Source organism: Bos grunniens, chromosome 21 (assembly GCF_055505025.1).
Source record: "Bos grunniens cultivar Pamir isolate PY7600 chromosome 21, Bosgru_T2T1.0, whole genome shotgun sequence".
NCBI lineage: Eukaryota > Metazoa > Chordata > Mammalia > Artiodactyla > Bovidae > Bos > Bos grunniens.
The window spans coordinates 5,375,127-5,391,109 of record NC_141185.1 but is presented as its reverse complement, the minus strand read 5'-3'; the positions used below and the strand labels follow the sequence as shown (position 1 = coordinate 5,391,109).

The 15,983-nt window shown below is 48.5% G+C and overlaps 1 protein-coding gene and 1 long non-coding RNA gene across 5 annotated transcripts in view; one reads left to right on the top strand and one right to left on the bottom strand.

The window, feature by feature from the left end:
* The window catches only part of WARS1 (tryptophanyl-tRNA synthetase 1), a 28,798-nt gene that overhangs the window by 8,415 nt on the left and 4,400 nt on the right, over positions 1–15,983 (bottom strand). For all 4 annotated transcript variants that reach the window (XM_086365131.1, XM_086365129.1, XM_086365133.1 and 1 more), the window contains exons 2-5: positions 13,927–14,104; positions 8,190–8,403; positions 6,949–7,057; positions 909–1,028 (exon numbers count right to left, since the gene is read on the bottom strand). In XM_086365131.1, the coding sequence (XP_086221257.1) occupies positions 909–1,028; positions 6,949–7,057; positions 8,190–8,403; positions 13,927–14,040 (557 nt within the window). In that variant the 5' untranslated portion in view covers positions 14,041–14,104. The remainder of the gene's footprint in view (positions 1–908; positions 1,029–6,948; positions 7,058–8,189; positions 8,404–13,926; positions 14,105–15,983) is intronic.
* On the top strand, positions 101–6,325 carry LOC147349001 (uncharacterized). The gene is made up of 2 exons (XR_015150293.1): positions 101–255; positions 340–6,325. It is a non-coding gene; the product is annotated as an uncharacterized LOC147349001 (long non-coding RNA).

The window sequence follows — 15,983 nt, the reverse complement described above, 5'->3', positions numbered from 1 at the left end:
GAGAAATACTGCTGCGCCTCTGAAACCACAGGTCCTACTAACAGTGTATTTCAAAACTCCCCTGCCCAGGAAGTCTCACCCTCTGACCATACTGTGAACTCAGCTCCTATAAACAGGAACACCCTGAGCTCGACTCTGTGTGAGTTCCTGTTAGCAAGGGCTGTGCAATGTGTGCTTAACCCTCAGCCGTGTCCGACTCTGTGCGACCCCATGGACTGCAGCCCGCCAGGCTCCTCTGTCAACGGGATTCTCCAGGCAAGAATATTGGAGTGGTTGCCATGCCCTCCTCCAGGGGATCTTCCCAACCCAGGGATTGAACCCAGGTCTCCTGCATTGCAGGCTACTGCTGGGGTCCAGCCCCGGTGAATCCAGGGAATTCGAAGTGGGGATGGCGTCGGCGAGATCAGAAAACAACTGCTTAGCCTGGAGGGCGATGCATGTTGGCTCCGAGCTGGCCGCTCTGCACTCTACTCTGAAGTCTTACAGGGACGGCAGGGCGGGGCACTGGTACTTCCTCTGGGAGAAGTGGAGACTAAGGCCCAGAGAGGTAACGCTTCTATGGTCACCCGGACAGGGACAGGAGGACACAGGTCCGCTGATTCCACAGCAGTGCTCTCCCCACCACCCAGTCCTGCTAAAGTGACCCTAGGGACGGGGTGGGGAGAAGCCACAAGGGCACCAGCTCCCCCAGACCTTGGCTATCAGGCAGACGTGATCTGGCACTGTCTCCTCAGCTCTGCACAAAGTTTGTGATTAACATTTCTTTTCCTTTTTTTTTGAGGGGGGGGAAATAATAATGCTAGTAATACATTTATTGCCTATAATTGGCAGATATATTGCTGGTTTGTTCTCTCCATGTTTCAAAACTCACCGACACGGTGAGCACAGTCCCGCGGTGCAATACTTACTTGGTGAAGATGAATGGGATGAGGTGACCCACATGCATGGCTTCAGAAGAGGGGCCCCTGCCCGTGTAGAGATAGAACGGCTTCTTGTTTTCATAGGCATCCAGAATCTGATGCATGTCTCTAAAGGACAGAGGGGACAAGAAAACAGTGAGGTGTTCTGAGAGAAGAGTCAGGGTGTGAATGCTCAGCTGGGAATGAAAACGAGACCGACAATCCAGCCACGAGAGCGTGTTACCCTTGCTGCTCCTGCTGTAAGGACGACAGGAAACTGCTTCTGAACGGCTCCTCCTGTGCCTGCTGAAAAGTGTAAGCCGTGCAGGTTGGGAACAACGTGTTTAAAGGGTGGGTATGGTTGGGCAGCCCCTGGACCTCTTTCAGAATTCTTCCAAATTTCGATGTTGATGTACTGTCTGCTTCACATGCTTTCCTGGGAGTGACCCAGGCCGACACCACCCAGTCCTTCTTGAGAACCACGCAGCCCCAACTCCGCTGGCTCAGGAGGGGGCCATCGCAGGGCTCCCCGCAGTCAGGACTCAGCAGGGCGTGGCAGGGGATGTCCCCAGCTGGAGATCTGCTTTGGGCTCCTCAGCCACACTGGGACCAGGGCTCTCTATCTGGGGAGTTATCGTGCACCACCACAAGGACTGGGGCCCGTACCCAGCGCACACCAAGGGGCCTCCTGCGGGGCGGTGCATCAGAGTCACCTGACCAGCCATCTCCACATCACACCTGCCCACGCCTACCTTCCCAGCCTCTGATCCAGAGGGTCTGGGGTGGCATCTGGGAGTCTGTATCGTTAAAGTGTGCCAAATAAGAGGACTGGCTCCCTTTCCCAGAGGCCTGGGTAGGAGAACCCAGACAAGAGTATTCTGAAAGTGACTTCTATTCTTGACCAGGGGTGAGCAGTGCTTATCTGTGGGCTGACAGGATTAGGGCTATTCTGGATTTTGTACTTAGCTTTGATTTGATGGTGACACACTGCTTCTAAAATAAGGAAAGATGAAAATGGCTGAGTTTGGAAGAAAAAGAGTCCTTTTTCGGTTCTTACAAATAACAAATCAAACATTTATCAGCTTATGGAAGGAAAAAAGAGTGCGGCTGTCACGTAAGCTGCTGTGGATGGTTTTGCAGGAAGTCTCTGAGCACTCGAGGTGCTATCCTGAGGGCAGGGCACTGACTAGGCCCCCTCACTGAGTGCAGTTTTGTGAAGGCAGATCCCAGCAGGGACCCCTCAGCTCCAAGGGATCTAGTCACCTGCCTGGTGCTGCTGCCCGACAATGCACAGTGGATCTCATCAAGTCCTTAAGGAGGAGAGTGAAAAAGCTGGCTTAAAACTCAACATTCAAAAAACGAAGATCATGGCATCTGGTCCCATTACTTCTTGGCAAATAGATGGAGAAAAAAATGGAATTAGTGACAGATTTTATTTTCTTGGGCTCCAAAATAACTGAGGACAGTGACTGCAGCCATGAAATTAAAAGATGCTCCTTGGAAGAAAAAATATGACAAACCTAGATAGTGTATTAAAAAGCAGAGACATCACTTTGCTGACAAAGGTCTGTCTAGTCAAAGCTATGGTTTTTCCAGTAGTCATGTACAGATGTGAGAGTTGGACCAAAAAGAAGGCTGAGTGCGGAAAAATTGATACTTTCAAGCTGTGACGCTGGAGAAGACTCTTGAGAGTCCTTTGGACAGTTAGGAGATCAAACCAGTCAATCTTAAAAAAGAAATCAACCCTGAACATTCATTGGAAGGACTGATGCTGAAGCTCCAATACTTTGGCCACCTGATGCGAAGTGCCAACTCATTGGAAAAGACCCTGATGCTGGGAAAGACTGAGGGCAGGAGAAGAAGGGGGCAACAGAGGATGAGATGGTTGGATGGAATCACTGAATGGACATGAGTCTGAGCAAATTCAGGGACATGGTGAAGGACAGGGGAGCCTGGTGCGCTGCAGTCCATGGGGTCGCAAAGAGTGGATTTAGTGACTGAACAACTAACAACTTACAAGAATAAAAAGGATTATAAGTGAGTAATATGAACTGCAGGCCAGTGTGCGAGATGACCTTGATGAACCAGACAAAATTCCCAAAGAAACAAACCACCAAAACTGACTCAAAAAGAAACAGAAAATCTGAACAGATCTAGAACAAGCAAAGAAATTGAACTAGTAATAAAAAAAGTCTCAGAGAGAAAAGCCTAAGGTCAGATGGCTTCACTAGAGGATTCTATCAAATTTTCAAGAGAACTAACAACAATCCTTCACAAACTTCCAAAAAATTTCTGAAAGAGAGTATACTTCTCAACGCATCTATAAAGCCAGTATTATTTTGATACCCAAAGCAAAGACATCAAAAGAAAACTACAGACCAATGTCCCTTATACAATTAAATCTTCAAATTTATATTTTTGAATTTTTTTTTTCATAAGAATAAATGAACTCAGCAAAGTTGCAGGATGTAGGATCAAACAAAAATCAGTTGTATTTCTGTACAGTAGAGCAATATTGTGGTTGATAATAAGAAATATCATATATTTCGTCTTTGTTTTTATTTTCTATCAGGCATAGAGTTCCTTAAACCATTGTGGGAATTTCCTAAGCGATAAGAATGATAGAGTGTTATTCACATAAAAAGTTCCCCTTTCAACTACATCAAAGTTTACGTTATTTAAGTGACTTTGGGAAAGTCCCTGGATACCCTAAGGAAGGGGACTGGTTGCTGGGGAACCAGCTCTGATTACAGGGTTGGAACTTTCAGCTCCCAACCCCCGTCCCTCTTTCTGGGGAGGGAAGAGGGGCTGGACATTGAGTTTAACCATCAATGGCCAGTGATATAAATAATCTGTGTAAGGAAGGCTCTATAAAAACCCAAAGGACAGTGTCAGAGAATTTCTGGGTTGGTGAGCACATGGAGACAGGGGCGTGGTGCCCGGGGGGGCGGGGAGCTCTGAGCGTCCCCACATGCCTCCTCCAATCTGGCTGCTCCAGACTTACATCCTTTACAATAAACTGGCTATCTAGTGAGTAAAATGTTTCCCTTGCTTGAGCAAATTAATTCCAGATCAGTTGTGGGATTTCAAGCACAGGTAAGAACCTAGACTCTGATCTGTGTCTGAAGTAGGGGGTTGGGGGTAGTCACGTGGGACGGGACTGGACACTATCTCCAGGTGGACAGTGTCAGAATTGGTTTAAACTGTAAGAGACCCAACTTATGCTGCAGAACCCCCGATGGGTGAAAAACCAACCCCCTGATGTGTGAAAACCCTACCTCTCTGGTGTCAGCAGTGAAGCAGAGCTGCAGTGAGGCTGAGCTAGAGCAGACACGCAGGGGTACACTTCCCCTTCAGAAACAGCAGTGAAATGTTCAGAAGGGAAATTCAGAAAATACTCTTTTCAAGAACACCAGAAAGAACAAAACCTAAACCTAACAAAAGAAGTGCAAGGCTTGTACACTGAAAACTGCAAAACACTGCATGAAGAAACCAAAGCGATGAGAGGAAAGATGTTCTCTGTGCACGGGCCGGAAGCTTTAGTATTCCACCTCAGACGCCATCTTAGGGTGCAGACTTCTCCAAACTGACCGACACACGCAGTGCAATCTCTATCGACACCCTGACTGCTGTCTTTGTACAGAAACTAGCAAGCTGATTCTAAAATCCAAACATTCTAAATTCTAACGGCCAAAATAATCTTGAGAACAAAGTTGGAGGACTCACATTTTCCAGTGTCAAGATTCACTACAAAGCTACAGACATCAGGACTATGTAGTATATTTAATAAATCCTTAAATATATTTTCAATTGATTTTCAACAAGGGTGTCAAGAAAATTCAACAACAATTTCCAAAAAGTGGGGCTGGGACAACTGGATATTCACATGAGAAAGAAGGAAGCTGGATCCCCCCTCACACACACACACAAAAATTAACTCAACGTGGATCAGAGACCCAAGTGTAAGAGCTAAAAAAATACCACTCTTAGAAGAAAACACACCTGGATATGTTCACGACCTCGAATTAGGCAACGGTTTCTTAGATATGACACCAAGCAACCGAAACCAAACCAAACCGGAGTTCATCAAAATTAAAGCTTCTAAATGCTTCTAAGGACACTGTAAATAAAGAGCTGATATTTGCAAATCAAGTATTTGATAAGAAACTAGTATCCAAAGTATATAAAGAACTATTATAATACAATAAAAAGGTAAATAACCCAATTAAAAAGTTGGCAAAGGATCAGAAGAGACATGTCTCTAAAGAATACATAAAACAGCCAGTAAGCACATGAAAGATGCTCAGATCATTAGTCATTATGGAAATACAAATCGAAACCACGATGAAATACCACCTCACACTTACTAGCATGGTTTCAGAAAAACACAAACTGGAAAATACAACTAGCAAGGATGTGGAGAAATTGGAATCCTTGTTTGCACTTTGCTAGTGGGAATGCAAAATGATGCACTCGCTGTGGAAAACACTGGCAATTCCAAACAACTGTTAAGGTTACCTCAGGACCCAGCAACTCCACTCCCGAGTACACACCCAAGAGAAACCAGACCCTGTACACAAACACTCAGAGCAGCGCTCGTGCTAACCCCAAAGGGAAAACCCCCCAAAGCCCGTCAGCTGTTAAATGGGGCTGCATCCACTCAACAGCTTTCAGGCGTAAAAAGGAATGAAGTACTGGCACACGCTGCATCCCAGGCAAATGCACAGACATGGAAAGATGATTGCTGGTGGCCAGGGCTTCGGGTGAGGGTGGGGTGGGGTGCTGGGAGGAATAGGCAGTGACTGCTAATGAGTAGAGGGCTACTGTTTGGGGTGATGAAAATGTAAGGAACCAGACATGGCGATGTATGCACAACCTTGGAACAGACCGAAAACCCCACTGAACTCTGTCCTTCGCAAAGGTGAATTCTATGTCATGTGAACTGAATCTCAACTAAGGAAAAAACTGTGAGTGTACTCTGCCCGGAAAGAGGGCTGAGTGGGGGCCCTTCTCCCCATGTAGAATTTAGTGTTGGGTGTGCCGTGTAACCAGGGAGCTCAACCTGGTGCTCTGGGATGACCCAGGGGTGGGACGGAGGGATGTTCAGGAGGGCGGGGACACACGCACACTCGTGGCTGAGTCAGTGTTGTATGTGTGCTAAGTCGCTTCAGCCGAGTCCAACTCTTTGTGACCCCACGGACTGCAGCCTGCCTGGCTCCGTCCATGGGATTCTTCATATAAGAATACTGGAGTGGGTTGCCATTTCCTCCTCCAGGGGATCTTCTCAACCCAGAAACTGAACTCGTGTCTCTTGTATCTCCTGCAACGGCAGGCAGGCTCCTTAGCACTAGCGCCACAGAAACCAACAAAACGCTGTAAAGCAATTATCCTTCAAATTAAAAAAATAAAATCAAATGTTCAGTGGAGTGCCGAGTTCTGTCCTGTGTGTGCTGTCCGTAACCCTGGTGTGGGCAGAACAGACCAGCCCTGCCTCGGACTACAAGCTCCAAGATCTCTCGAATCCAGCGGGAGGTGGTGTGTGGGGTGGGAGAGGCAGAAGCTGGCTCCAAACCTGCCCATTCTCTGAATTTATGGTCTCAGGTAGGGATACTCTGTGTCCTGTTCGCTCTACTAGTTTCTCTCTGGACACGATTTATGAGCAGGCCAGTACAATAGGAGGAAGAAGTATGTAACTTCAGGAAGCCTCCTGCTTATCTCACGGGAAATGCTGAGCCTGGACACATTCATCTCTTTTGTTTTGTGACATGCTATGGCTTTTAGCACATAATCTGGCGTGAATCTCCTCTGGTGTGTACTTGACCTCCACCTTGTGAGACAGGCAGTTTACAGATGAATAAACTTCGGGCCAGAGGGGAAGGGACAGGTGTGACCCCACAGGCAGTCACTGGCAGGACAGGAGGCGGGACCGGCCTTCTGCCAACTGGCAGCCAGGTCCCCCGAGGGCCGGCGGCTGGAGGGACCACGGCCTGATCGCTTCCTTCTCTAAGACAAGAGGACGGGGGAGGTCCTGCAGCGAGAAGCGCCTGACCTGTGTGAGAAGAAGATTCCCCTGCGCAGGAAGCGGTGTGGTCTCTGGCCCGTGGCTCTCTCTATTCGGTTTACCAGCTCCTTGTCAATTTTACTGCTTCCAAATCGAACTGGAAGAAAAGAAGAGATGCTGAACTTAGGTGGTGGGAGGCTTGGGGACGCTGCAGAGACCAGAGGGAAAGACTCATGATCACGTGCCGTCTCAGCAGAACAAGGCCTCTTTGGGCTACTGGCTCTAGTCCCTTCCATCAGTCCAGAGCAGACGTCACCGCCAGCAGAACACAAAATAAATGCAGGGCTAAAGACTCTCTGGTCTGGGACTGGATTCTGATGGGACAGATCCAGAATGCAGCCTAGTGAGGAACTCCAGATAACCCGCCCAGCCCCCCACCTCGCCTCCTACACACAGCTGCTTATTACATATTGCAGTATAATTTATATATGCTCACACCCATCATTTTAGAGCCTATAACCAAATTAATGTTTGTCTTCCAGTGAGTTTTCTCTCCCTGATGGTCTGGGCATAAATCATGGAAAACGGCTTAGACTCAGATGAGAGAGCTTTAGCTCTGTTTCTTCTTCGACAGCCACCAATGACCTCAGGGAAAGGATGCTCCTGAGCAGGAAGCCCTCCAGGGCAGAGCTGGGCAGTGAGGACATGCCACCTGTGAGAAGGCTTACTTCTTACACAATTCATGCCTGAATTGTACCCACTCAGTGAAAGACAATTTAAACCACTGTGAAAATACTCGCTGCAATGGACCTTCCCCGAATTCTGACCTGCTCAAGAAAAGGAAAAAGCTAACACCGAGCTGTTTGTGCTGGGCTCGGTCGCTCAGTCGTGTCCAGCTCTTTTTGACCCTGTGGACTGTGGCCCACCAGGATCCTCTGTCCATGGGATTCTCCAGGCAAGAGTACTGGAGTGGGTTGCCATTCCTTTCTCCGGAGGATCTTTCGCATCCAGGGATCGAACCCAGGTCTTCTGCATTGGCAGGTGGATCCTTTACCGTCTGAGCCACCAGGGAAGCCCATTAAGCTGTCTACTATAGATTATTATTCTAAAACATATTTTATATTGTTACGTTAATTAAAAACAAACCTCTGGGAATATAATGGACCACCAAAAGATTTAAGGATCTTTTTTCCCTTGACATTGAAGTTTGACTGGATTTATGATTAATTCAAATTAGAAAACATCAATAACATCACTTCTAAAAGTTGAGGTTTTTCCCATAAACGTACCAATGAGCTTGTCGTAGTCAATGCCTTTGGCACTGCTTGTCTGCACTGTCCAGGGGTCCACAAAGTCCTCGTCTGCGTCGGTGGCATCCAGGCCCTCACCACTCTCGGGCGCCGGGTCCCTTGGAGGACAGTCCACCTTGTAATCCTCCCCTGTGGCAGCTTTGTAGCTCGTTTTTAAGGACGACAACATCTTCACTGCAGAATCAATTTCATCCTGTACACAGGGGTTAAGGGTGAAGGTGGAAAATATTTACAACCACCAGCGGCAGCCACTCCAGTGCTCTCGCCTGGAGAATCCCACGGACGGAGGAGCCTGGGGGGCTGCAGTCCATGGGGTCGATAGAGTCGGACACGACTGAGCGGCTTCACTTTCACTTTTCACTTTCATGCATTGGAGAAGGACATGGCAACCCACTTCAGTGTTCTTGCCTGGAGAATCCCAGGGATGGGGGAGCCTGGTGGGCTGCCGTCTATGGGGTCGAGCAGAGTCGGACACGACTGAAGCGACTTAGCAGCAGCAGCAGCATTTGCTGAACGTTACTGCTACTGGGTGGCAGGCGGTGTGCTAAACGCTCTCACACTTACTCTTAGAATAATCCTACAAGGATGGCAGTGTTATCACTGGCCTTTTCTGGTTGAAGAGTCTGAGACTCAGAGATGTGAAGGAGCTTGCCCATGCACACACAGCAAGTCGTGGGCCTGAATGTATTTTAGTTTTATCTGGGGGTCAAGTATCATGGGTTCCTACCACAAACACTACAGGCTATGTGTAGCGACACAATTTGCACAATTTATGACAGTTAATGGCTGAATATTAAACTTCACTGATGCCAGTGAACATATGTGACATGCTCCATTAATCAATTATAGTGAGTTCTACATTGGAACTTAACAGATAAGGGCAAGGAAAAAACACAGACTTTCAGAAAACAAGGGGGGACTCACTGGGAAACAGTTATACCACAGCATTTGGAGTCTTATCCAGCTGTCCAAAGTGTTTGCATACTTAGTGTTTTAAAATGAGAATAAGATAAACAAACAAACAAACATAAAGTGTATCTGTGGGTCCGCTGGAAACCTATTAAAGATTTCCTCTTGCAGGAGCCCACACTAGCCATCCCTGGAAGCCTGGCATTTAAAAGAGCAAACCTAATTAAGCAGATTAGTCACGCTATGCCCTAAAGCTCCACTCCCATAATTGGCCTTGCTGGATTTGATCGCAAACAAAGAATACACACAGCCCAATTTGCTTGCCAAGGGAAATACAAACACTTCCATTTAGACTTTAGACATACGTGCTATAAGCTGGGCTTCCCAGTGGAGGAACAACGCTCGCAGTCCCAGACTGCATTCAGAGAGCCCTTCCATCAGGCACGCCTGGGCCACAGAGGGCTGTTACTGTGGGGTGATTTCAGATGCAGGTTTGTGTTTCAAGCTGAACCCATCTGGAATTTGTCATTTAAATGAGTCAGAGTGTGCAATCAGTGGCCCCATGGATATAGCTCATGCAAGAGGCTGGGTGCTGGCCCACCTTAGGCAGGCAGGCGTGTTCTCCTCCCCTCATTCAGCGCTGCCTAGGCTGAGCGCTTGCAGCAGAACACAGGCTCTGAGAGCACGATCTATTGCTCTGTGAGCCATTATCTGAGGAAGAAGTGCCCTGATCTGAGTGCCCTGCTGCCACCGCCCTTTAGTCGCCAGTGGCGTGACAGTTCACACTCTATCTGGTTAACCCAGCTTCCAACCAGGTGGCTCTTTGAGAGTCAAACATCTAACCAGAGTCCCAACTCAAGGACCACCTGTCATCTGGAATAGGACCGAAAAGACAAGCAGGCTCCCTTGTCTGTTCTCCTGTTCTCAATCTAACACGGACCTGGACGTTGAAACAGATTTTAAAAGTTGATGTTCTGAAAAAAGCCAGACGCGGAAGACTGTCTACACTATGGGTGATTATATACAGTTCCTGCACAGGAATTCTCCATGGAAGGAGAGGGAGGGAGAGGCCTCTCTCAGGAGGGAAGAGGCGAGAAGCAGAGGGGCCTGAGATGGTTTCTGGGCTGTGTCTCCATGGGAATGCTGGTTACACAGGTTTGGTCATCTTGTGAAAACTCAGTGAGCTGCCTGTCTGTGATCTCCGTACTTCTCTGAACGAATGGTGTACTCCAATTTTAAAAGTTTATTTAAACTGAAAGGAAAACAAAAAAGGCTCTGTTCCCTGTCTTCAGCCCCATGGTCCAGTGTCATCTCTCGAATCCTGCTCAAACTGTCTTCCCGTCAGAGCCCCCAGATTCTGACCTGTCCTCCAGGAGAACCTCTACTGAGCTGCTACTTCTGAAAGCCATGGGCGTTCTTCTCTCGGTACACGGAGCAGGAAGAACACTGAGGACCGTGACCTCAATGGCACAGAGATGCGGAGGAAGAGCCCAAGGCACCCTCACTGGACCAGCCGTGCCCAAGCGGCTCATCTATTTTGCCTAAAGGGAATTTCTAAAACATCAGGTGCTTCTAGTATGATACACTGGTACAAGTTTACTTCACTTGACTCTTCACATGGTTTCATCATGTAACCTCTGCTGTCTTTTGTTGAACGCCATCTGACTTAGCATTAGTCAAAGACTATGCTTGAAGACTTAACTCTAAACTGCATCAAGTATTGTTTGTTTGCTAAAATGCAGAATGTGACTGGGGTCACTGCTGCTGCTGCTAAGTCGCTTCAGGCGTGTCTGACTCTGTGCGACCCCACAGACGGCAGCCCGCCAGGCTCCCCCGTCCCTGGGATTCTCCAGGCAAGAACACTGGAGTGGGTTGCCATTTCCTTCTCCAATGCATGAAAGTGAAAAGTGAAAGTGAAGTCGCTCAGTCGTGTCCAACTCTTAGTGACCCCATGGACTGCAGCCTACCAGGCTCCTCCGTCCATGGGATTCTCCAGGCAAGAGTACTGGAGTGGGGTGCCATTGCCTTCTCTGGGGTCACTAAGAACTACTAACTCAAAGCATTCATTAATGTCATTCAAATTTAATGTTAGATGACAAAAATATCACCGTTAGGTTCCTAAGATGGGTTTATAGAGTAATGAGTTCTTTATTTATTGTAGGTTTATAGATTAAAAAAACAAAATAATTCAGCCTTATCTATTGAGCCCTATCTGCTGTGTAAACCTCTTTCTGTGAATAATCAACTCCTTTTTTGGACATCACTATTTCTTTTAAAAAGTAATGGATTACTTAGGGTCCCAAGAGTCAAAGTAAACTACTGAAACGAGTGTGAGACGGTTGACCCCATCTGGTGAGAACCTAGAAAGAGAATTTTGAAAAGACGACAACAGGGGTTGGAAGTGATGGATGAGAAAGCTGTGGAGCTGAGGAAGCTGGGTGACCCAGAGTGAAAGCAAGGGCTGGTTATAGATGTAGACTGAGTTATGCTTCTGAAACCCAATGCAGAAACTACAGAGAGATCTTTAAAAAAGGCATAACCCACAAAGATAAAGGAAACAGGAAGAGGCTGGCAGCGACAAGCCTCAGCAGCTGGAGAGTAGAGGTGTGATCGGCCTGCGCGAGCACAGGAGAGCAACACAGGCTGAGACCACGCGGGAGTCGGGGCGGCAGCTGGACTTGTATCGCTTGGGATCCCTGAGAGGCTCAGGCACCGGTGGCCCTAGATACTAACACGAGTGAGGGTAAGAGTGGGCTCTAAGATCAGGAGCACTAGCTGGAAGTCTAAAAAGCAGCTACTGAGATCTCCAGGCTAGCCCCCACCCATAGCCGGTACACGTCCCCTGCCCCATCCAGAGGTTTAGTGTCTTGACAAGGAGAGCCAAGTGTCCACGCGGAAGTGCTGTGCACAGTGAGGGAGACAGGCTGGGGGCAGCACACTTCGAACAGGGGCTTCAGCGAAGGACCACGTGGTCAGCTCCTCAGCCCCACTCAGCTCACACCGTGGGCGGCCACACCGGGACCCTTTGGAGAGCGAAGCCGAGGAGTCCTCTCTGGGGACTCTACTGGCCTCAAAGAGCAGCTCTAAAGACCCCGCATTGGAGACCTCCTGAGGCAGAGGAGTGCTGTGGGCGCTGTCCAGGGAAGGGAAGGCCACACCCTAGGCTCCCCCTGGCTCCGAGTGCACCCTCCAAAGCCTGAGTGCACAGCTGTCACCGAACACCTGCCAGTGGCGTCCACTACAAGAGGCGGAAGGAACACAAGCTAAGCTGGAGGAGATTGGTGCATAACGTGCGGAGAGAACACGGGGAAGCTGTCACCACGAGCTCAGAGGCAGAAGGCTAGGCGCCTGTGAAATAAGAACAGAGAGCCTCGAGGAAAGAACATGTGGAAAACAAATGAGCGCTTAGAAATTGAAAGGGGCAGAATGAGTGAAAAACAACAGCAGGGTTAGAAGTTGAGGAAACATACCTAAAAGAAGAAAAAATAAAAATGAAAGGAAAATAAATCAAAAACTAAGAAATTCAGAGGACACAGTCTTTCAACTAAAAAGAAAATACACAAACAGAAAAATAAAAAACCAACCCAGAATAAATCAAACAAATATGATAAATTTCTGAGAATTAAAGGGCATGTATTTCTAGTTTGAAAGGAGTCCTGGGCACCCAACACAGGGTGTTTCAGAGCTGGAGAGGCCCTGAAAGCCCAGGAGAGGGGGCAAAGGAGTGGCACCGGCTTCTCCATCGCAGCCCTGGGTGCTGGGAGGATGCAGCAGTGCTTCAGAGTTCCGAGGGAAGTCACGTTCTCCTGAGAATTCTCTACCGAGCCTAGCTCTCAGCCAAATATGAAGTAAGATGCTTGCAGACCAGGCAAAAGCTCAAAAAACACTTCCTTAGCACTAATTTTTGCAGAAACCTCTGGAGGATTTGCTCTGTCAAAATAAACTAAGGAGGAGTGAGACATGGGGTCAGGAACAGGGAGCCCAAAGAGAGTGCGTGGAAGGCTTGCATGGACAGGGAGGGCGGGTCCGGAGATGGGCTGTGAGGGAGGTGGGTCACCACCGGGACAGAAGCGGGCAGGGCATCCTGGGAGAGAGTGCTCGGGAGGATGGACCTGATCAGCGGCCTGCTGTGGCTCGAGAGGGGGTTGACCCAACTGGGGGAGCACCTGGAGGTCCATGAGCGTCAGTACACAGAAAGCTAAGCAGGGGAGGTCCCAGATGGCCTGATGGTTAGGATTCTGGGCTTTCACTGCCATGGTGTGGGTTCAGTCCCCCACCAGGGACTGAGGAACTGAGATCCCACGGGGAGCAAGGCATGGCCAAAACAAAGACAAACCAAGCAAGGAGCAATTAAAACAACCCTGGGAAAAACAAAAGTTGGGCAGGAGAGGAGCAGCACACATGCTGTTCTCAGGGGGGTTAGCCGTTGTTTACACGGGGACTGGCGGGTGGGCAGTGCTACGAGACGGCTAATTCCTTTGTCTTTCACAGTGGAAGCCCCAAACCTGAACATCCATAAGGAGCAATATGATGTGTGATTCTAAGAGATGTGGGCATTGCATATCAAAAGAATCGGCTAACAGAATTGAAAGTGGTTGCTTCCGCAAGCAGGACGTGTGGAGAGGAAGGGTGGACAGTGGCTGTGCTTCCCAGCGGCTTCCCTTCAGACCACAGGCATCAATGCCGAGTAAGGAGAAAATACATTTAGCACGAGAGCCAAAATACTTCAGGTGATGAGGGAACAGAAACAGGTGACTGTCCTACAGACTGGCTGGGACACGTGTGGAGGACTGGCAAAATGACCTACCTTGGCTGCGTTTCTGGCTTCGAGGTCCCTTACGAGCTCCTCCTGAGCAGCGATGCTGTGGAACAGCTCCAAGGGGGACCCACAGCCCTGCTCGCCATTGGACATGTCTGCCATCTTCTGGGAAGATGTTCACAGCTGGTTGGGGTGCTGGCAGATTTGCTCAGTGGTCCAGACAAGACTGTGGGCAGAGAAGAGGGACAGAAAGAGATGAACAAACCACGGCAGCTGTTTTCCCTTTACCGTTACCTGGTTCTTCTTTCCAAAAAGGCTGGAGATGAGTTGTGATAAAGGGCGTAGATAATATAACATTAATAAAAATATAAACAGAAATATGGAGCCAGGAAACAGGAGAAAAGAGGAGGAACAAATGTTAATGGTGGGGTTGAAAAGAACTGCTGATTTATAGGCTTAGGGAGGGCAAAGAAAGGCCCCTCCCAACCAAGGGCAAGTGAGCATGTGCTGACGTGTCCGTGTGCCTCAATTAGTGTCCAGGACACAGGAAGGACTCAGATACCAAAGTGCTTTAGTAAATCTAAGTCCACCATGGCTAGAAGCACTTGGCAAACTGCAATTACTCTTTATCTTAATTGCTCTAGGGGGTGAATTCCTAGGCCTTTGCAGTCATAACCCACATGCTACTGAACAAACAGCTTCCTTTGCTGGCCAGCTGTCCTGTTCTCAGGAGAAGGGGAGCCTGGGGAGGAGGCAGGGCCTTATCCCTTCTGGTTTGCAAGTGAGGCAAGAACCACGTACAGCCTGTTCACTCCACAGGCTGCCTTAGTTAACTGCAAACCTTTGAAGAAGATGTCCTTGGGCCTCCTATTAGTCATTATTTATTGCTAATCCTGGAAAAGGTGGGGCAAGGGCAGGCTACCTGAGGTCGCCTTGGGGCTGAGGCTGGCCAGGATCAGCCCCTCTTGGGTCGGTTACTTCCCTTTTCTGAGTGTCAGCTTCCTCATCTATGAAGCAGAACCCACTTACCTCAAGGGCTGTTATGAGAAGAAAGGAGGAAAAAGTGACATGGTGGCATTGTACAGACTGTAAAGCAAGGAACAAGCCCACTGCAAGTGTTACATGTCAGGACTCCAGAGATCGGCTGAGCCCCAGCCCCATCTGAAACCTGCTGATACACCTTGAACAAGGAGGATGCCAGTGACAACAAGGCTATGCCAGAGCAGCTAACTTCCAGAACTGAAGTCCTGCGTCTGGTGTTCTTCTAGTGAGAAGTGAAGTTGAAAGTCACTCAGTCGTGTCCAGCTCTCTGTGACCCCATGGACTATACAGTCCATGGAATTCTCCAGGCCAGAACACTGCAGTGGGCAGCCTTTCCCTTCTCCAGGGGATCTTCCCAACCCAGGGATTGAACCCAGGTCTCCTGCATTGCAGGCGGACTCTTTAGCAGCTGAGCCACAAGGGAAGCCCTTGCAAGCACCTTATGTAACACTGATAATCAATTCACTGATGCCTACGGCAATCCTATGGGACAGATTTGTTGTCTCTGGTGTGCAGACCAGTAAACCGAGGCTAAAATATTTGCTCAAGACCACACAGTTAAGTAGGCAGTCGAGATGGGACACAAACTCAGGCAGTTTGACCCTAGAGCCCACACTCTGTAACATTACCCTATGTACTTACCTGTCATGAGCCTCAGTCTCTTAACTGTGAAATGGGAGCACAATAATGACACTGACTTGCGGTCATGGATTAAGTGGGATAACGCGGGTAAGTAAACAGCCTAGCACAGCATCAGCCGCAGAGCAGAGGTTTAATGAAGGATGATTTTGTTTCTTTTTTTTTTTAATTTATTTACTTGGCTGCTCTGGGTCTTAGTCGTAGCATGTGGGATCTAGCCCCCTGACCAGGGATCGAACCTGGGCCCCCTGCACTGGGAGCTCAGAGTCTTAGCCACTGGACCACCAGGGAAGTCCCTGATTTTGTTTCTTTACTCACTAGAAATTTCTTTCTTGGAGCTCTATGAACAAAACACACAAATTTGAGGGGATAATTTATTTTTACTTATCCATTTGTTCAGTTCAGTTCAGTTCAGTTGCTCAGTC